Source organism: Grus americana, chromosome 1 (assembly GCF_028858705.1).
Source record: "Grus americana isolate bGruAme1 chromosome 1, bGruAme1.mat, whole genome shotgun sequence".
Taxonomy (NCBI): Eukaryota; Metazoa; Chordata; class Aves; order Gruiformes; family Gruidae; genus Grus; species Grus americana.
Window position 1 is genome coordinate 185,620,456 of NC_072852.1, and position 22,090 is coordinate 185,642,545.

Below are 22,090 nucleotides of genomic sequence, written 5' to 3' on the forward strand. Positions count from 1 at the left end.
CAGGCTGAAGAACCCCAACTCTCTCAGCCTGTCCTCATAGGAGAGGTGCTTCAGCCCTCTGATCATCTTCGTGGCCCTCCTCTGGACTTGCTCCAGCAGCTCCATATCTTTCTTGTACTGGGGACCCCAGAGCTGGATGCAGTACTCCGCGTGGGGTCACACCTGGAGTAGAGGGGCAGAATCACTTCCCTCAACCTGCTGGTCGATGGAAGCCGAGATAGATAGTAACTGAAGAGTCAGAGAGGAGAGCAGTTGATGAATCTAAGAAACGTGTCGTCCAAAGATGAACAAAAGAGACAGTTTATTGCATAACTGATGAAGCTACCTGACTGCCTCTTACAAAAAGTTGTAAGCATTAAGAAATTGTATAGATTCAAAAACATTTAGGGCAGATTTATGGACTCCATACACACTGTTGAATACCATTAAAGGTAGCATCTTTAGTTAGGAAACACCTGAGCTCTCTGTCCTTGGATGTGGGGAGAACTCTCATTGTGTGCTTTCATCCTTCATAAAATTTCCTGAAGCATCAGACATGGACAAGATGCTGGGCTAAGTTGATCTTTGTCTTGATCCACTACTAATATTGCTGTTGGAGGCGTTTTCTTAGTCAAACCCAAGAGATCTTCCCACTCCTTATTTTGTGTGGTTTCCATCCATAAAGCAAAGGAGCAATCCTAACTTAAAAAAAGTCAGAGGTGGTGGTGGTCATGTTATTCCAATGAAGGTGTAACACTTGTTTTTGAGAGTATTTCTTACTCTGTTCCTTTCTCTCATAGGTGTTCCTGTTCTTGCTCTAGTTACAAACACTTGAATGTGATCAAAGAAGATTTTATTTTAGGGTTTTTTTTATGAAATAGAGAAACAAGTTCTTTTTTGTTTTAAGCTTTTCTGCAGACTACTTGATCATTTTACAGCAAAGTATATAGAGAAATGATTGTTACTGATCCTCACAAATAATTGTTTGCCTGGGCAACAGATTCGTAGATTAAATCATGTTTGTCTTTTTCTGTACTGAAAAAAGCTCAGTGTCATTTTTTGTTCTAATTTCAGTAGACTTGCTCCCAAGGCCATCTGCAATGATTACTTGTTCTTTTCAGCAGGCTTTGAAGGATGTTGCTATTAGCGGTTTCATATTATCTATGCTGTAGAGTACTGTCCTTTACCAGGGGAAAAAATATATATGTCAATGAAGATACTTCACTATTCGTTTCATTCTCATGCCTCCCTCCCCTTGTTGAGATGAAAAGCTAATGTTACCTTGGAGCTTTTTCTCCAGGAACGCATATATTTTCCTTTGACTTCTGCAATTAGTTTGCATGAATTCTTTTATACTGTGAATGTTTTGCTAGAAAATCTTTGTTGCCTGCATTGAATGTCCCATGATTTGTGAGCAAAGAAGGCTTATTATCAAATCACTGACAAAAAAATCTAAGCAATAAAACCAATTGTTATCTTTAGTCTCAATATTTCACCCATATTCAGTTAGCATGCAATTAAAAATTAAGATTCTTTGGGTTTTTTCTAACAATTGGTGTGACACTGGATTTTCTTTTTGTTGATGTGTTGGAGAAAAGATAAAACTAATCATTTGGAAACTTAAAAGCTGGTATGTTTCTTTTAGGTGGAGTATAATGTCATATGAACTGAAATTACCAGCAAAGCCTTCTATTCTTCCAGTGACTGCGGAAGAGTCAGAGGAATGCCAGGTGAACTTTTACTTTTGTTTTGTTGCTTCGTATACTTAATTTTATGCTTCTGGGATGACAATATTTATAATTGAAGCACTTGCATGAAAAATAGAAACAGATGTTTTGTGATCTGCTAACTGAACTGAGTGGATGTCTGTTCATGGTGTCTATCTCAAATAATTAGTTTCCAGTTCTGTATTATTTGCCAAAAATTTATGAAGGTAGGGAGTCTTCAGCAGACCAGTGAGAAAAATTTCTTCCTGAAAAATATATTTTTATATATGTATTTTACATATTAGTTTATATATTCTATAGAAACAACTGTTTTATATATAAAAGAATATATCTTATTTTATTCTTATAACATGATTCTATTTTATGTAATTATTTCTATATAAGAATATACTTATTATTTTATATACAATGGTATAGTATTATGTTATATAATACTACTATGTAAACTATAATGATATATAAATATATGAAAATATATATTTTTTATATATATAGAAAAAGCAAAATGTTTGCTATCTTGAGTTTGGAATAGGCATTGAAAAAAACCAATATTTTGAAGGCAAGGGTTGTATTCTGAAAGAAAGAGCTTTTTGCAGCTTGTAAAAGTGAGTTAGATCAGGTGATACCACCTGACTTTCTCTTTGTTTTTTCAGAGAGCTCAAAATCATAAGTGACCTCAAAGAAAAGCTTTGTCTGTTTTTCAGACTAGATTTGTGACTACCTGATGAGGTTTTGATTTTGAGGGTGAGGGAGTTGCTTTAATGAAATTAATGGGCATGAAAAGTCTGACTAAAAATGAGAAAATAATATATTCCTTTAGAAAATTAATGCTTATCAACTTTAGCTCAAAAGTACTTGAGAAGCAATAATTAATCAGCAGGTTCTTGAATAATTTAATAATTCAGACTCTTAATTGGCAAGGAGGTTATAACCTTTGACAGCTTGCTAGATACAGAGATGCAAAAAGGCTGGGGCTCCACTGGCTGGGATTTTAACGGGGTTGCTTTGCTCACAGCTCTGTTTCCAGTGTCAGCAATGCAGACCAAGGCTTTATCTTCTCTAATTTTGAAAGACAGTTAAAATTGTCAAGTGCATCTTCATCTCGTAAAGGAAAAAACCCATACATTTTGTTCGAGTTATTTCTGGCTTTGAAACTGTGTTTAGCCTCTCCAGAAAATGGAAGGAATTGCTTGTACAAAACCTCTTTTTTTTTTGAAAATCAGTTCTGTAGGCTATAGTTACCTGCCATTACTCTGAGTTGAAGAAAGCTATTTTCTTTTGAGTACCCCATTGAGTCTCTATTTCAATGTTTTTTGCATAGTTTATTGAGTTATGATATTTCAGAAAAAGAGTGATTAACCTTAGATTAATGTATTAAAGTTTAGTTTTAAAAGTGAATAAAAGTAGATATCCAATTCTATCTTTTTTTTTTCTTTCCTTCAGTTTCAGGAGAGTTATTTCAACTTGGTTTGGTTCCAGAAATCTTATACTGATGTTTGAACATCAAGAGTACATTCTTACAGATGAGACGGTTACTTATTGGTTTTTCCTTTGAAATGAAGACTGATTTACTGTCAGAGTTCTACAGCTAAGGCTGTGGTTTAGGAAGAAAAAAAGAGTGGTATATCTGCCTTCTCCGTACCAAGGACAAAAACACACTACAAGATTTTAAGAGATTCTTAAAGGAAGCCATCTGAAAATTTCAGAACTGCATTTATTTTTAGCTTTAGATTTCAAATTTAGTTAGAATTTTCTTTTAAAACTGCAGTCTGGATGCATAGTGCATGAAGATGGGAATGTGATCCATTCCAAATCTTTGAGTATTTCACGATTTATAATTCTTCTGTGCAAGAAGAGGCGGACTGCACACATTCATTCTCTCAAACATTCTCATAAAGACTAAGCCCTAAATAGTTTGCTCCCTAAGGATTGGTTTTGATAACATTATGCCAGTTAAGCAGCCTTTGTCAGTAGGGGTGCTTGGGGAGTAAGATCCCATCTAACAGTAAAAAGAAAATTCAGGATTATAACTGCAAACTTCTGATTTATTCTTAGTTGAGCAGCTTAGTTTGAGGAAAACTTTGCTTGTTTTAGAAATAAAAGATACTAGATTATAATAATTCAGGTTGTTACAAATCTAAAAAGAAGGTAGATTATTTTCTTCCTCATGGACTATTTTTAGCATAGAAATAACTTACTGTTTTCTCTACAGGAGGAAAAGAGCTGTGGATCAAGTTCTCAGATGCAGTGTTACTTTCAGTATTAAAAATCTGATACATAAGATACGGTATGCAGGTAGAATCCGCATTGCCAGCTGCCTGTTCTTATATTAGACCTCTACTGGAAATCCTGCTATTTTTGGAGGTGTTTTAACTCACTAGTAGGCATTAAAATGCTGAAACGTGTGGAAATTGAAGTCTTTTTTCTCTGTTTTCAGATATCTGCTTATGAGGACTCAGTTGCTGCTCATCTTGCAAAAATTCTCAATTCTGATCAGCACTCAGTTGTCATATCATCTGCCAAGTGAGTTGATCCTTTTTATGTACAATGTGTGGGATAAATCCCCTGTGTAACGTCACCAGCATAATAACCTTCTGTGTGAGCCTGATTTTCTTATGGCTGGCCTAGCTTGCTTGGCTTAATATATCTTAATTTATATATTTTAGAGTGGATGTTTTTTCTGCAGAATTTTTATATGGTACAATTGTAATGGATAGCTTAACTCTCAGTATGTCACCACTTTAAAAAATATATCACATAATATTAAGTGATTTCAAATCACTTCAAATCAGCGTGCAGCTTATATATGAAACTTAATGTTACTAATGCAAATATGTGATCTACTTCACATTATTTGTTTTCTGTTTTGTTTTATGCATATCATTAAAAGGACAAACAGCTTCACTAATGTGAAGGCAAACTTCAGGCTAGGCAGCTTTGTCATAGCTCTGTCTATATCAATTCAATAAATAGTGGTCTCAGACAACAAGGTTTTTTTTCCCCAAACTGAAACACTTAAAAAAGAGAGATAATTACTTGGCAAATCATAGACATCATCTGAAATCAGAAGTATTCTGTATGTAACTTCTCTGTGAAGAAAACATCTTCTATTTTGTGATGCGCAAAAGACCGGTTACAGAGTCTTCAAAAATACATCAGAAAGTCATTACATCTCTTTTTTTTTTTCTCTTAAAAGCAAGTTAGTAAAATTTCATTTTTAAAGTATACATAGCACATGCTGAAAATTAACTCCAAATTCTAAATTGGGTCTGTATCTTGTTAAATCTATTTAGTTTCTGTCAAATAAATTTCAACCAAATGAACAGTACTAAGCAATTATCCACACCTTGTTAGTAAGTTTGCTGTCTGTCTGCAGCGTAGGTAATAAGAACCAAGCCTGTCTCTGATTCACACAATGAAAGCTCATTGCAGCCACTGTAGTTTTGCGTAGATAAGCCTCAAGGTCAGCCGTGGTTCAAAAGCACGAGCTGTGCAATGGGACATATGTGGCCGTATGCTTTCATCTAGGAAGTGCTCCATTAAAGTCAGTAGATTTTCTCCATGGTTTCCAGGCTCCATCTCCGCATGGGAGTTTGCAAGATGCTGTTTGAAGTTAACAAAGGGAAGGCGAGTTTGCTAACAGTTCTGGTATGGAAGGTGTACAAGCAAGGGAATGAATAAAATTAGTCATATTTATTTCAGGTCTTAGAAATAGGAGAGTTAGATATACGTGCAAAGGCTTAAATAAAAAGGGAGGAAGAGTTTTTGTTTTAAAGCCTATCGCTTGAATTTGGCAAGCCATGCAAAAGAGTATCATCTGCTTTGCAAGTATGATCACAGAGTTCTGTTTCAAACAAGAACAGTGTATAACACTATTCACATCAACCAATTGCCTTACGAATTTAATATTCAAAACATATCTATTTCATTTCATTTCTCCCCTTTTTTTATCTGAAGAATATTATGTGAAACTGTAAAGGACTTCGTTGCCAAAATAGGGAAGACTTACGAAAAACCGATGGAAAATGCAGAGGAGGCTGATGCCATGGCCATTAAAGTAAGACAATTACTATTTTCCGCTTTAAAGTTGTGATTTGTGTTACAGCTCATGGGTGTTTAATTTCTAAACCTCTCCAGGATGCCCGGCTTGGCTTCCATTTCAACCAGTGACTTTAAAATTCTTCTCTACGTAGTGCATAGGACAGTTATTTCCAAACTATCTTTAAACTGTAAGATCTCTATAAACTCTGTTTACACTTTTTTCCTTCAGAAAGGATAAAGTATATGGTAATGTCCATAGAGATAAATGGAAATATTCTGCATTAGGAGTTAGACTTTTCTCTGAAAGGGATTAAGTTAGCTACAGGAAAACAGTGGCATAATGAAGAGAGGGTATGCTGGGAGAATGAAGGGAAGAGAGACTACAGTGTTAAAAATACTGCTTTAAGCTGCAAATTGTAGAGATCGTGTTGCAAAAGCATTGGGAAAAAAACCAGAAGGATTTGGTATGAGGCACAAAATTTACATGAGCTGAAAAAAAAAGAAAACAAAATCACTAACAGTCCCAGAGTCAGGAAATGTACTTGCTAAATGGCAGTTCCTGGTTCAGTGCACATTTTAGAAAATGAATTTTCTTTTTTAGTGTTCCAGGGCCAAACAGTGTTGGTTTCCTTTCCCTTAAGCACAGAAAATCACTTTTTTTTCCAGTGTACCTAGAGAGCAACTGCTTAGTCAGGGGTAGAGGTGTTTGACAGTGTTTGATTCTGGCGTGAGCCTCTTTGCTCTGTGACAACTCGCTTAAATGTACAGCTGTGTTGCAAACCACCACCACCCCAAAACCACCATGTGTTTTCAGTCTGACAGCTGTACATGTCCCTGTAGGTTCTCTCTCCAAACTGGGGTACTGAGCACCCATAATTTTTTATAATGCATGATATGGGCAAATCTGTGCTGGTTCTCTCTCTTTGAAGAAGAGTGAGATCTAATCTGTACCCTAGCGATGTGGCAGGCTGAGTTTAGCACTGTGTGTTACTTTAGTGTGAGCGTAGGGGGTTTTTTGTTATAATCGCTCTAATCTGGTTGGGTGTCACAGAGTCTGCAAAAACCCATGCAGACCTGCTCATAATCTGATATTATGAAATATTAAACGTGGGTTTGGATTTTACAATACACAATGACATAGACATTTAAGACACAGACAATTTTAAATCCTACCACATGGAGAATTTTGCTCCCTCCCTATAATCCAGTACTTAATTTCCTGAAAATGTTCATATGTTCACTGATTTTTTTGGTGTGTATGTATTCTTTTCCACTTTGTGTTAGTGCACTGAGTTAAATGAGAAGCTAGACCTGTTGCTCCAGGCTCTTCACACAGAAGCCCAGGCTGCTCCCATTCTCCCAGGCATCACTCCCCCCATCGTGGAAGAGGAACCAGAGGAGTTTTCAAGTGAAGAATCCTTGTCTGAAAGTAAAGAGCAATTAGCGGAGTGCGTCTCAAAGTCTTCCACCCAGAAACTCTTCAAACCAAGGGAACAGTTAATGCTCCGCGCAAACAGCTTGAAGAAGGCTGTGAGGCAGATCATTGAACAAGCAGAAAAAGGTGCACATCAGCAACGTTTTGATCCCTACTGATGGAATAATGATGCGGTTTTTTTTCTTTACTAGCATAAATTTTCATTATTAAAGCTTGATTTCTCCATTTTTATGTAGGTAAAATTATATGCTTGTTACAAGCTGCAAGGGAAAGAAATGCAGCTTGTTTGGATGCTGATGACTGTCTGTCTGCATATATGAATACATATGTATGCACGTGTGTGCACATATAAAAGTGTGTTTCTTTTGTAACTATTGTCCTCCACAAAATGAAAATTTCTGGCAGCGAATCTTTATCAATGGGCAAAGGATTGCAAGAGTCTTTTTCGCTGAATTAGCAAAGAAACCTTTTGTTAATATTTTTAAACTTTAAGCTACAGAAAAAAAAGAAGCTGATTTTCCATTTATGCAGAATTTCTTTAAAGATCTTGAAACTTTCTCTCTTTTTTTTTAATAAGCAGTTGTGGATGAGCAGAATGCTCATAGTGAAGAACAAGTGAACCAGTCCCCACTGGAATATAGCAAAGAATTGGATGAATCCAAAGAAGAAGAAAAAGAGGAAGATACGAAGGAACTTGAGTCCCCATCAAGTGAGTAAATTAGGAATAAAATAATTTAAAATTATGCAGTCTCCTTATAGCTGCATTATGGAGCTCCATAATTAAAAATACTAGCATGTTGTTTCTCTGGAAACTAGTCACAAATTTTAATAGATTTGGATAAATAAAAGTTGAGGGAAAAATGTGGGAGATGAGATGAGCAGTCTTTTGGAATGGAATTACAAAGCTGAGAAGGTATTTGTTGGGGAGAGAAGTGCCTGCATTTAATCCAGCATTTACACTCACCTTTCTACATGAACCTGAGCAGGGACTAGAGCCTGGGTAACGATGGCAATAGCATGTCTCAGTTGTAGGCATTTTAGGGCATATTATAGGAATTTCTGTCAGTCATTTCTGTTGAAGGGGTTTCAAATTATGTGAAACAGACATATTTATGCATTGTATTGGCAACAAAACCCTGATGTCTCAGCTGAGAACTTACCTTGAGGCACCTATTGGAACAGAGAGAATGAAATTTAAGTCTTTTATATGAAGTGGAACAGCATAAAGCAGGAAATAATATACTAGAAACTGGAGCATGGAAGTCTCTTGAGAAGTGGCAGTACTAAGGTCACCCCCTCTATTTGTCTAATCCAGAGCAGAAATTTGAACCAAAGTCTTCGATATCCTAAGGCTCCTTCCCATGAAAAATTTCTTGTGTTGTTGTCCCAAATACAGGTCATTAGTCCAGCTAGTTCCTTGCAGCTATTAGCTGCTGTATAACAAGCCATCTAGCAAGCCGCTATACCAAGCTACTCTTGCTTTCCAAGGGGTAGAGCCCCCTACCTGCTCTCTCCTTGGCCAGATGGACTTCACCTGCTGCTGCTGTCCCAGTGCTCCTGCTTTCCTGTAGGAGCATCGTTCTGTTCTCACTGTGTGGCTCTGCAAGGTACTCTCAAAAAAAAGGAAGACAGAGTAGGTAGACCATGCTGGGGTTTAAAATGCAACAGAAATAACCCAGTTGTATTATTTGTATCAATAAATGAGTGATCTGAGTTTAAAACAACTTGCTTGGAAGGTAGCATTTCCTTAAATTAATAGCCCATTTTGTTGCTAAGCTTTCCTTTTGGCTATTCAGTGTTTGGTTGCTGTATGTAAAATGATATTTAGAGAATAGTATTCCATTTTTATCTCCTGAAATAGCATAGTACTAATTCCTACATTGAAATGATAGGGTAAAATTTGTCTCTAAGGAACCCTCGCTTACCTCCTTCCTTGCTTGGTTTTGGCACCAAGCCAATCCAGCCAGGGGTCATGTTAGGACATCTCCCATCACAAACTTCAGTGCTGCACTTTGGTTTGAGTGGTAGTTAACGTGTCAGGGCGATTCAAGAGTCCCAAGCTGCACAATAATTTCAGGGAAGCCGTTTCTTGCTGTAGGTGGAAATTTCAGTCTTTGCTGTATTACCAAAGTGGGCAGTGATGCGCTGCAGGTGAGGTCTTGAGATAATCTCTGAGTCATGGAGGAACAGTGGTAGCTGGTGGACAGCAAAAACCATGCTCTAGATATTTAGTGAGCAACTTCCTGTGGCAAAATCAGTTGTCAGCAAAGTCATTTGGGATTTGCATCTCCTTCTGTTACCCTAACCCACACCAAGATCTCCCAGAGGTGTTGTCCTCCTGAGGCTCTGCTCTGAAGCTAGTGCCTTTCTCAGTAGCTCTGTCATTAGTTTCTTGGGGCTTCTGTTGTTTCAGAATCTCACATTTCCTTTTCTCCAGGACTGGATTTCAGACTCTCTTCAGTGATTGTCTCTTCATTGGCCCCTCTCCTTTTACCTTGGTTGTAGGAATCAACGCTTGTTGGTTGTCTAGTTTCAGTAGTAGTTCATAGAGGATGCTGGCTCAATGGATGACCTGGTCCTACTGCCATAAATATATAATAAAATAAAAATATGCACATATGTGTATCCATATGTATAAATATATATAAGCCCCTCGTTTCCTGATGATGCAATTTCTGTGTTTATTGGGGAGCTGTATTATTCTTCATACATCTGATATGTGTGAAATAGAGTGCATATTAATGTTGTCAGTGGAAGATAGGTGTTTAGGGACAAAGCGTGAAACATGAATTCAATTATCTGCAATGAAACATCAGTTTTGCTCATTAGGGCTCTGTTGTTTTTATCAGAGCATGAACAGCAAAAGTTTATCTTTATTGCAGTTATCCCCATGAGTCTCATCTGTCAAACAAAGAGCAGCTGCTCTGTTGATTTTCCTATTTAATATAACTGCCTTGTTCCCAAGTACATAGAGAACAGACTGTGTGAATAGCATTGTGAATTTTTCAGTAGCATTATGAAAAATGAATGTTAATTTTGTTCTGAATATTATATTTTACCCTCTGAGGATCTTCCTGGTCATTTGATGAAGATAATATTTTTCCATATGTTAATTACCTTCATCTAAATATTTAATAACTCTTGCTAGATATCACTTTCAGGTTTTATTTATTTTCATTTTTTAACTTTATATTACAGTGTTTTGTCATGCACAGATACAAAACATTGTGTTGTATTGTTATCATGCAATACTAGAGCATTTTGTGATAACTGCTAAGGCTGGTATGCAGATGTTAAAGTCAGAAGAAGCTGTTAGGTCACTTGGTCCGATCTTTCATATAGAACTGTCCAGAAAATTAAACCCACTTATCCCTGTCCTGTGTCTAATAATTTCAGTTTGACTTAAGCAAGTCATCCAGAAAAGTGTGTAATCTTATTCTTGGGATACAAGAGGGTGAAGAATTTGCCATTTCATTGACTGTTCTGTGCTAGATTATCATAATTTTTTTAAAAAAGTGAATGCCCAAATCCTGTCCTGAATTGATTTGAACACAATTTCTACCCCTGGTTCTTGTTACTACATTTGTCTCTAGATTTTCCCACTCTGCACTTTCTTTCCCTTAATGTCTTCATACAGTACATCCACATTACTCTCAGGCTGAATTACCGTGATTGACATGAGCTGATCTGTCCCACTTCTGCCACAAAAAAGGGTATATTTTAACCTTCCCACCACATTCCTGGTGGTGCTTTTCTACTGCTGTCTTGGTGCTAGTCCTAATAATTTGACTTTTTTCCTTTTTTTCTGAATTAGTTTTCAGGTACTGAGAGGAATATATCAGCTCACTTTGAAATAATTTCATTTTTTGTTCTGAGCTTCTTCAGCTTGTCAAGGTTGAAGTTGTCCTAAAAAGTAGTTTTAGCATGTAAGATAATTTGGAGCAAAGGTAGCCAAGAAATGTCTGTCTATGATCATCTGGTGTGCAAAAGCTTTTTACATGCACATGGAAATGCTATGGCAAAGCATTCAGTAATACCCAAACTTTCTTCCCTGGGGCACCAATTTCTGGCTACATCTGACGGGGCTGGCTTTCACAAAGATTAACTTCTCCAGTCTAAAGCAGGCACCGGCATATTCTCTCATTCCACACGACACGAGTTCTGCCAGGAAAATAAATTACTGCACCTGAAGCCAGCCCTCTGAGCAGCCTTTCCTTCTTCATCAGCAGCCCCAAGGATAACTGGCCTCACTGAGCTACCAGTTCCTCTTTGTGAACATCTTCTCTTTCCCCTTGATTTTCTTCCCCTTTGTTTTCCTGAGCCATCACCTGCTTTGGTCACCAACAACTTGATCAGCTACCAAACTTTACTGTCTGTCAGAAGGTTTTACTGATCCATCTTCTCGAGAATTTTAACAAATAAGTTACTTCAATTATTTTGGGAATTGCTGGTGTTTTTTTTGTGAAAAAGAAAAGGTAATGATAAATCGATCTCCCCCATGATCTCTCCATCTGTAAAAGACAAGAATGTCTGAACATGGCTTTCCCTTCCTTTGCAATTTTCAGGTTGGCTATAGATAAAGATGTCAGAGTTTTGTCTGAGGTTTTCAGAAACCTGAAGCAGGCAGGGGGTCCATTTTAGCTGCTGGAAGCAAATAGCCTGGCTGTTGATCAGGTATTTCCATGGCCTCTGGGTTAGAATAGCTATCTATATTAAAATTGCTATAAATAATAATGAACTGTATAATATAGGTATATTTATAAGTAAATATACATTGACTTTAAATTTGTATTACTTCATTAACATGTTTATCAGACACTTACTACAGCATTAAATATTACTGCATTTTAGGGTGGATATAATTCCATTTTTGCTAGTAGCTTGAAGCATAAGTTGGGAACTCGGCACATTGTATGCCATACACACTTGTTCATTTTAATTTGTGTTTATCACTTGATGTGTTTCTGAGTTTTCTTCCCTGTATTTAGAAGAAAAACTGTGGTGTGAGGCAGGGAGGACATTTGTTACAGAATGGTAACAGATTAAATTAATGACTTTTTGAAATATCTTCAGGGCTATAAAAACTATGTATTCAGTAATGTCGTAATAGGTCTAATTAGTGCTCTTACTTTTACTTCTTCTGCACAGTTAAAACTGCACCAAGATCTCCAGATCGACGTACAAGCCGAGGTATCCATTCTCAAACAGGCTCTTTCTCTGCTCCAGCTTTGGCTGCAAGCAAGGAGAACCTCCCAGTACTTAACACTAGGATTATCTGCCCAGGTAATTATGGTTCTGAAATCTGTTGTTCCTTACACGACTTTAATATTGCCTTCTGTTCCCCTTCTTGCTGTCAAATAACGATTTTTACTTCATGCCGGGAGCTCTGAATTTGTTTGAACCGACATACACATCTTTGCGTGGTATCGTGTAGCAGGAAATGCAAAATAACGTAGAAGATTCCTGTTTGTTTGGCACAACACCAGGTGTACCAGAAGTGTTGTGTTCAGTTCTGGAGGATGAAAAATGAAATTCAGGATCTTAGAATGATAAAGTCACAGGGTGGTTTGGATTGGAAGGGACCTCCAAAAAATCATCTAGTTCCAACCTTGCTGCCATGGACAGGGACACCCTCCACTACACCAGGTTGCCCAAAGCCCCATCCAACCTGGCCTTGAACACTTCCAGGGAGGGGGCATCCACAGCTTCTCTGGGCAACCTGTTCCAGTGTCTCACCACCCTCACGTAAAACATTTCTTCCTTATGTCCAATCTAAACCTACCCTCTTTCAGTTTAAAATTGTTGCCCCTTGTCCTGTCACTATAGGCCCTGGTGAAAAGTCTCTCAGCCTTTCTTATAAGCCCTCTCTATATTTTGAAAGGCCACAATAAGGTCTCCCCGGAGCCTTCTCTTCTCCAGGCTGAACAATCCCAACTTTCTCAGCCTGTCCTCATAGAAGAGGCGCTCCAGCCCTCTGATCATCTTTGTGGCCCTCCTCTGGACTCTCTCCAACAGCTCCATTTCTTTCTTGTACTGGGGCCCCCAGAGCTGGATGCAGTACTCCAGGTGGGGTCTCATGAGAGTGGAGTAGAGGGATAGAATCACCTCCCTCGACCTGCTGGTCACACTGCTTTTGATGCAGCCCAGGACAGAGTTTGCTTTCTGGGCTGCGAGCGCACGTTGCCGGCTCATGTCCAGCTTTTCATCCACCAGTACCTCCAAGTCCTTCTGTCGTTCATCCTAATCAATGGAGGCTGTGAAGGGGCTGAGGGACAGAGCCGTGTAAGGTTCAACCCTTTGAATAAGAGGTGTCTCTCAGGACATTGATAACTGAAACTACAGAAAGCTGCTGTGTGGTAAAAACGGTTGAAAAAAATCTGTTCAAATAGAAATGCAATTAATACTAGGAGGCATCAGTAAAACACTGTTTTAATTAACTTCATTAGTTTAGTTAAAACATAATGGAACTGAGCTCACATTTTTCTTTAGGTCAATTTAAGTGAAAGCTTTTAGAGAGTACTTTTCTTTGTTTACACGCTTTACGCAGTGTTTTGTAGAATGACTTCGATATTTGTCAAGGTAGGCATGGTAAGGCTGTGACCTTTCCACAAATTAAGTTAAACTACGACTCTTCCAGTTGTAAAAAACATGAGGGTATACCTTAGGAATATTTCCAAAGGAAAGAACCAAAGGAAAATCACGAACAATTTGGAGGTGAAGATTAAACTAAATAAAAAGCTTGACTAGTCTCTTTGGATTTTAGGTCACCCATTTGGTTACTATGCCAGCCAGTGAGTGTTGACCTGAAATCCTGAATTTTCTCAGATTTTTTTCTTTCTCAATGGTGGTACGTGAAGAGTTGGCTACCACACTGCAGCATAGCTGCCTTTCTGCTCAAGAGAGCCAGAGACCTGAAAAGATAACCAATATAGGTAAAAACTGCGATAGAAACGCAATCATTCCCTGTGTGAATTTAATGAATATTTTGTCTCTCAGTATGTGGCTTATATTATGACAATGTATGTTTCTCTGTTTATCAAGCACAAATTGTTTTTTTATTATATTTTCTGTTTGTTGGTTGTTGTTTTTTTTTAATCAGGTTTGAGGGCTGGTCTAGCTGCTTCTATTGCAGGAAGTTCAATTATTAGCAAAATGTTGCTAGCGAACATCGATCCATTTGGTGCTACACCGTTTATTGACCCGGATCCAGATTCACTGTAAGAAATTATTTATTTTCCAAATGTACTGTTTTGCTTTAGTTTGCCTTTCTTAAGGTTTTGGGTTTTTTTTACTTTTTTGTAATCTTTTTTTTTTTCCCTAATGAAATTCTGTTTTGCTGTCATTTGGCAGTAGACCTCAAGGTCTGAAAACAGGTTGGATTGTGCCATTTTTGGTATGAGTAGTGCAGAATTGTCATGCAGCATCAGAAATAATAGGGGATGATATATCTGTTGTGAGACCAACCACAATCTGCGTGTCCAGGTACTGTGTAAATGTACACCTAATTATCTCTTTTCTTCTAACAGGGAGGGATATTCAGAAAAATGTGTCATGAACAACTACTTTGGAATTGGGTTAGATGCAAAAATTTCACTAGAATTTAATAACAAGCGAGAAGAGCACCCAGAAAAGTGCAGGTAATATAATTGTCAGTAACAGAGCCAAGATATTCCCATTTTTTTCTTCTCTTTATTTCAATTCCTTAACTTTTTTCTCATCGTACAAATACAAGACATGATAATGTGTGTATTTCAATATGTGAATCTTGTTTTACCTGTTTTCAGAAGTCGGACGAAAAACATGATGTGGTATGGAGTTCTTGGCACAAAAGAGCTACTGCAAAGAACTTACAAGAACTTAGAACAAAAAGTTCAACTTGAGGTAAATTTTATTTATGGGCAGAATGAGTGTTTTTGCTTCCACAATGTGTAGTGAGGAATTTGGGCTTGCTCTTGAAACCTTTTGGAGTTCCTGTGTCAACCCAAAGGCACTGTGTAAAAAGGTGCTATGTAAGAGGTGGTTCCCCAGGTGGGTTTTTTGAGTAAAATGTCAGTACTTAAATATCGCAAAATACCCAGTATAATGTTTCTTATAATTACTGGGGGCTTTTTCAAAAATTTTCTTATATAGGTAGGACATGTTTCTTAACGTTCACCACATTAAAGGGGGAGACTAGGTTTTAAGGGGAATGACAGAAATGATCATACACTGAACAGAAGGAAAGAGATAAGGAGTCTTAACCTTCAGGTTCATTTTAAACTATATCTGAAAGCTTGATTACGCATATAGGGAGAGCACACAGATGATCTTAGTCAAAAGTCCCTGACAGAGGAGGAGATATTCTGAATGTCCATCACAAGAAGCCCAGCTACACCTGCAGAGACTTTCCCTAATCGGTGTTTGAGACAGTCATGCAAAAGAAGCAAGGTATTATCACAGCAACACCAAATGCAGTGTAAATTATCTAAAGATGGTTATTTTTTGTCTTTTAAGTTCTAACATAAAATCTGTCTTCTTCACCATACTGGGAACTTAAAGGAGATATAAATGATTACCAAATGCAAAAAAGGACTCTGGGATGGTTACAGTTGTTTTCACCCAAGGAATGTGTAGGCAGGATTTTTACCAAGAACATACATAATGTCTCTTTTTACTTCATGCTAAACATTTCCTGTGGAAGTTCATGATATTTATATGAAGATAACTTGTTAAGTTGAAGGAATAATTTTAAGTTACTGGAATTTTTTCTCACTCCTCTGAGATAAAGGAAGATTTTGTCTGGTAGCGGCAGATTGCTGTTATCTAAAGATTGAGTAATTATCAAGGAATTATGCAGTAGTTAGTGAATATAATGACAGGAAAGAACATTATGTATGCTGCAGATAGAATTCTAATTTAAGGATCTTTTGAATAAGATTCAAATAAGATTCAATAAGGCATTCAAACCTGACCTTTGCGTAATTATTTTTGAATATTTCTGGAAGTAAACCAGCAAGCAGAAATTTCATATTTAGTATTGCCTTGCATAATATTAGCCTTATGCTAAAACATGTGATGAGATGCATGGCATTGGAAAATTAAAAATATCAATTTCAGGAATTGGAGGCAGACCTCTGCTATAATACAAGTGGCTGTGCAGCATAATTTGGATACTGTCACATTTTGATTAAAATGTTACATTCTGCATTATTGCTGAGATTAAATAATAAAAAGAGAGCACTAGGCACATGCTGGAAATAATTTTGCATCTCTTTCTCCTCCTGATAAATTTGCTACAGATTTTTTCCTTATTTCCTGAGGATTTCTATTTCATCTGTGTAATTTTAAGATCCTTCTATGGGACTGGTAATTTGCAGTAATCTAGCAATCTTCTTTAAAGGCAACTTTACCTGCAAATTCAGATCCTCAAAGCGACAGCTGAATCCAGCATTTATGACCTTATATTTCCAACTTGCATCAAATCCAAAGTGGCCGTGCTGCAGGACTGCACTTTTGACTCCCAGTTGAATGGTTGGAGATCGTTGGGCTCACCTCTGCAGGCAGTAGTACTGCCGTCAGCCAAGGGTGATTTCAAACTGAAGTTTGAAAATTTAATCTTGGCCATAAGTAGGGTAAGATTGGTCAACGTCATCCCATGATCGTGTTGAGTAGGACTTGGAGTTGCTTATGGGTTTTGGAGGATAAAGAGGTAAGAAAGAGGGAATAAATGGTTGGTCATAGGAGCAACCTCTTACTTGCAAAATAAACAACTCTTGGCCAGGGTGACAACTGTGGGGTCAGTCCTAGTGCCTTTGCGCTTTTGAGAGGAGAGTGAGTTATTTTTACAGGGAGGCAAGTATACAAGTGCTAACACTACTTAGATTTAACTACATGTTTGTGGCTGTGCCAGAAATATTCTTGGATTTTTTTGATTTCCCCCCCCCCACTTAATAGACTCAACTACCTGTAAAATTGTGAAAATGTTTCTTTGAAGAGTCATGGAACACCTCTGCTGTAGATAGTAGTGTTTTTTCAGCTCTGCAAAAATTGGTGCTAAGACTGGGGAGAAGAAGTTTGTATTAGAGATGGTTCACAGCATGGATGGAATAGGCTTGTGTCAAACCTATTAATGCCTCTGTCCTCTGCCAGCTCTGTTGAAGCTTCATGTCTTAAAAATGGCTGATGACTTTTATCACATTATTTATATACTGAATGAGCTTTTATCCATTACAGTGTGACGGACAGTACATCCCCCTTCCAAGTCTGCAGGGCATAGCTGTGCTAAACATTCCCAGCTATGCTGGTGGGACTAATTTCTGGGGCGGAACCAAAGAAGATGATGTGAGTAACATTAAAGAGAAGTAACCTTATGGGCAAAACTAGCAATAAACACCATGAACTGTTCTTCTCATTTAATTTTAATAGTAGTAGCATATAGTTTGGATAGCAACTCTTATTCAGGGAGGCTGTTTGACTTTAAATAGTATTGTCTTGTATTTGATTTTTTTATTGAAAATATATGCCATGATTTTAATCTGTCTATTGCTTTCTGTTGTGTCCATTCCAGCAAAATGTTCATAATAAGGCTTAATGTTTGCTTTTATTTTAAATGGCTCTGTGAGACATTTTTAAAAACTAATTTCATAAACAGACACACAAATAGTTTCTCTATGTATTGTTTTACAAACTTCTGTAAATAAGATTTCTCAAAGCATAGATTCCTCTGTTTGCTATATTCTAACAATAAACAAGGTTGATAAGGATAATCACTTATGGTTTATACCTGAATTTTCCTCCTGTTCTTCAAACAGCTTTGCACTAAGGGATGATGATTCAGAAAATGAGGACTGATGCATTTAGTGACTGATACTTTAGTGGGGGTAGTAATGTGTTTTTTAAATACTATTTTCAATGAGCATCTAAAATATTTTAAGATATCTTTTTTCCCTTCTTCCTTCTTCCTAAGAAACATTAGACTACATGGATACCTAAATGTCTCACAACTTGGAGCAGTCTTACTGCTGCCATTCAGTTCACGCACACTGCAACAATTGTAATTACTAGCAGATTATCCTAACTCTGCATGTCATGATTTAGTGTGTGGGAGGTCTGAATCACCTAAAACTATAGTTGCAAATTAGCTTGTGATTTTAATGTAGATAATGCAGGACTTTTTTTTTGCCAAAATGCTTTTGGTTTCTTGTGAGTTGTTATCCTTTGCTTATTTTGCTTTTTATATATATATATATATATATATATATATATATAAAAAGTGTGTATATTTATGTCACAAAAAATATTTATATATATTTCAATGTCCTGTTCCTGGTTTTGGTATATGTCAGAGGATGGCAGTTGTGTTTATATTTGGCTATGGATATCTAAAGATTTTATATACTTCATGTTCATATTCATAACTTGAAAGCATCTCTAATGTCTGCTCGGCTCCTGTTCAGGAGTTTATTTTTTTTCTTGAGCTCCCTTACTGAGAAAGATCTATCCTAGCTGTCATACCAGCCTACAGCAAATGTGTGTGTCTTGGAGCAGTCTTACTGATATTCTTCGTCTTCTGGTGATCAGATGTGCCAGCAAAGTGACGTGTTTGTTGTGGACAGAGTTAGGAGCATAATTCACAGCTTTAGTGCAGTCCCAACTGACTGATCATCAGAGGTGGTGGTGGTGGTCTGAAGTGCTGCTGGTTCTGCTTATCTGGACAGAAAAAAGACATTGCCTTGAGAGCTGCAAATATTATCAGTGAGCTGAGCAGGGCAGCCGCACGCTGACTTGAGCTGAGCTTGTTTAGGCATGTTTTTTTGTTGTCCAAAAGACAGGCTGGAAACATGACCTGCAACAGGAGAGAAGGGAATTGTTCCTTGAATGTTGATCCGTAGAGATTTGTTTGCCTTTATTAAAAAAATAAAACAAAACAAAAAGTAGTAGTATGGTTGGTTTTCAGTACGGATATGTTTTACTGCTGGAGAGACACAGCAGACTGGATTATGGTTTGCCCATCCTTTTGCTAAAATGGAAGCACAGAATAAATGAAATTTTACAACTACTTTTTCTTAACCCATGCAGAACTAGCCCTGTATATGTCAATTATACTTGTAAAGCTGGATCAAGGACTCTCCATACTCTCTGGAATAACGGAATCGCTATCTTTGCTCTTTTCAAGACATTCACATTCCCATATGAGAAATGGAGACATTTCCATGGAAATTGAAAAAATTCAGGTGGAGAAACCTCTTGCTTCAAATAGTCTAGACCCCATAAAATTGCACTTTTGTTCTTTGATGCTCATCTGCTCAAGACCTATCTGCAATCGTGGGATGCTCTGAAGGGAAGTGCCACCTGGACGTGGCACTCAACTACAGCATCTGTGCTGTGAAGCCCTCCTCAGCCTCCTGGCCAAAGCCACCACTCACTGCACTGGGGTGAAGGTTCCTGCTGGCTTAGTGGGCAGCAGGGACCAAAGTTCCTCACGCTGTTCCCCATCCTTTCCCTCCCTGAGGCATTGCTGCAGACACTATCTGGATTACACAGTCCTGGATCTGCACCCTGTTATTCTTCACCTCCAGGAAATCCTCTCTCGGGGATTTGTGATGCAGCTTACTCTGCCCATGGTGCCAACTGAGGTAGTCTGAGTACCACTGAGAGAGGGGATCTCTGTACCCATTAAACTCTTACTGGAGGGATTTCTCCTGCTGATTTTTCTCCCTTGTTGCTCCCTATTGCATATCAGGATGAAATGGTCAAGCTTCAAGTGACCTTAGTATGGTATCTCCTGCCAGACCCAGTTCAACTCCAGCCTAAGACTTGTCCCACCGTGGCATGGCTGAATTCCCCTGCAGGACACCAGGTGGCAATGACACACGCGAGACTCGGTGTGCTTCATCTAAGCTCATGGAAATTCACTGTCTTGGCTGGATATCAGGATGTTTGTTCCATACAGAAGCAGTTTTCATATTTACAGTGGATAACTGCATACAGTGCAAACAAGATCCTCTTCAGTATGAAAGTCGTGTTTAACAAAGCCGAGTACGGACTCAGATGTTGGTTTCCAGAGAATTCAGAATATAACAAGATAAACACTTCTGAGAAAAAAGACACTATTACTTCTCTTAACTTCAAGAACCTCTTCGATATTAAGTACATTAACCAAGCGGAGATTTGAATTGGCCTTTCATCTTGCCTTGAAAAACATTTCTTAGTCTGCATGCTGAAACATGCCATCCTTCCTATATAAGGATATGCCTCATCATTCAGACATTTGAAATGCTATTAGCGTTGCTGTTATAAAATAATATTTGCCTACTGTCTCTGGTATCTCACGCCTATGACTTTTGAGAGACAGCGTAGTTATTCTACAGTAAATAAGAACATTTAAACTTTGAAAACGATTCTGTAAATGAATCTGTGTTCCACTGAACATGCAATCTAAGCACTAGATTTACCATCAAAACCAGAGTATTTTATTTTCCTTTCAGATATTCGGGGCTCCATCGTTTGACGATAAAATCTTAGAAGTTGTTGCTGTATTTGGCAGCATGCAGATGGCAGTTTCAAGAGTCATCAAACTGCAGCACCACAGGATAGCTCAGGTTTGTTCCTTACTTGAAAGCATGCAGCATGGTTGGCAGCAGTTTGGGATGCTGGCAAGCAGTGGTACACTTGATGACCACCACCCTGTACATTAATAAAGCACTGACATTGTTTTAATTTTAATGAGTAACGAATTGTCTTCAGTGATGAATGAAGTATAAAAGTGCTTCATCCTTGAGACAGTCCTGGAGGGAAGCCACAGCTCCTAGTAATCAACATATTTCAGGTGGCCCATCAGTTTCATTAGTATTTACTGCTCTGTAAAATAGCGTGTTTGTTCTTTTCCAGTGTCGGTCAGTAAAGATCACCATACTTGGTGATGAAGGGGTTCCAGTGCAAGTCGATGGAGAGGCATGGATCCAGCCCCCGGGAGTCATTAAGATCGTACATAAAAACAGAGCTCAGATGTTAACACGAGACAGAGTATGTTGCAGAAAGTGTGTTATGAGATACTGTTACAAACATTGTTTCTGTAATAATTTGTTCAGTTATAATGTGAACAAAACAGTGCTTATAAGAATGTTTTATCACTATATAAGTTATGATTATCTATATAACTGTATGATTACTTACAGTTGCATAATTTCTATAATGAGATGGATAGAGAATTGTTCTTTTGTAACAATGACACAGCTCTTTGTTAGCTTTTGTCAGTTTTATTAGTGCTATTTCTGTATTCTTATTAATATACAGTAAGAAGAAGAATGGTCAAAATTTTACATTCCCTTCCTTCCCTTTCTTCCCGTCTTCCCTCCCTCTCTTTCTCTTCTTCTCCTTCTTCTTCTCCTTCTCTAGATGTATTATACACAATCACATACGGAAGTTCTGGCGCAGTTGGATAAATAGCAAAGTTCTATAATGTCCATTTTTCAGAATAACTGTCTGCAGATTTCTGTCCTGCCTCTCTCTGTCCTACTAATCCTCCTTCTCCCCCACGACCCCTTCTCAGAGAGACACAAGCAGAACCTGGTCAGAAAGCCTCTGGGGGGAGTTCACGCTTGTCTAGGTTTACTGTCTGAAAGGCATAACTGCCCGTCAGTTCGCCATCCACTAACTGGATGGTGAATTTTAGGGTGCAGTTAATGGCATTTGAACTATATTCTAGTATATTTGTTACTTTTTTCCAACATTTTTTTTAGGTTTGAATCTTGTATTACTTTCAGATTTGGATCTTCCTATCCATGATTGTATTATCACTGTCTTTGTGTTCTTTTTGTTTTGAAAGATGCTTATTGAGGATAAAGGAGGGAGAGAGAGAAAGCGAGCTTTCAGAAGTCACTTATTCTCTATATTAAGTTTTTAAAAAAATAAATTTAATGTCATTATT

The 22,090-nt window shown here is 37.7% G+C and overlaps 1 protein-coding gene across 6 annotated transcripts in view; it reads left to right on the forward strand.

Annotated features, from left to right (window-relative positions):
- The window catches only part of DGKH (diacylglycerol kinase eta), a 170,019-nt gene that overhangs the window by 121,333 nt on the left and 26,596 nt on the right, over positions 1-22,090 (forward strand). For all 6 annotated transcript variants that reach the window (XM_054836041.1, XM_054836051.1, XM_054836076.1 and 3 more), the window contains 12 exons: positions 1,625-1,709; positions 4,144-4,229; positions 5,664-5,763; positions 7,032-7,308; positions 7,763-7,891; positions 12,331-12,465; positions 14,282-14,399; positions 14,709-14,819; positions 14,967-15,063; positions 17,395-17,502; positions 20,649-20,762; positions 21,052-21,186. In XM_054836041.1, coding sequence (XP_054692016.1) covers positions 1,625-1,709; positions 4,144-4,229; positions 5,664-5,763; positions 7,032-7,308; positions 7,763-7,891; positions 12,331-12,465; positions 14,282-14,399; positions 14,709-14,819; positions 14,967-15,063; positions 17,395-17,502; positions 20,649-20,762; positions 21,052-21,186 — 1,495 coding nt within the window. The remainder of the gene's footprint in view (positions 1-1,624; positions 1,710-4,143; positions 4,230-5,663; positions 5,764-7,031; positions 7,309-7,762; positions 7,892-12,330; positions 12,466-14,281; positions 14,400-14,708; positions 14,820-14,966; positions 15,064-17,394; positions 17,503-20,648; positions 20,763-21,051; positions 21,187-22,090) is intronic.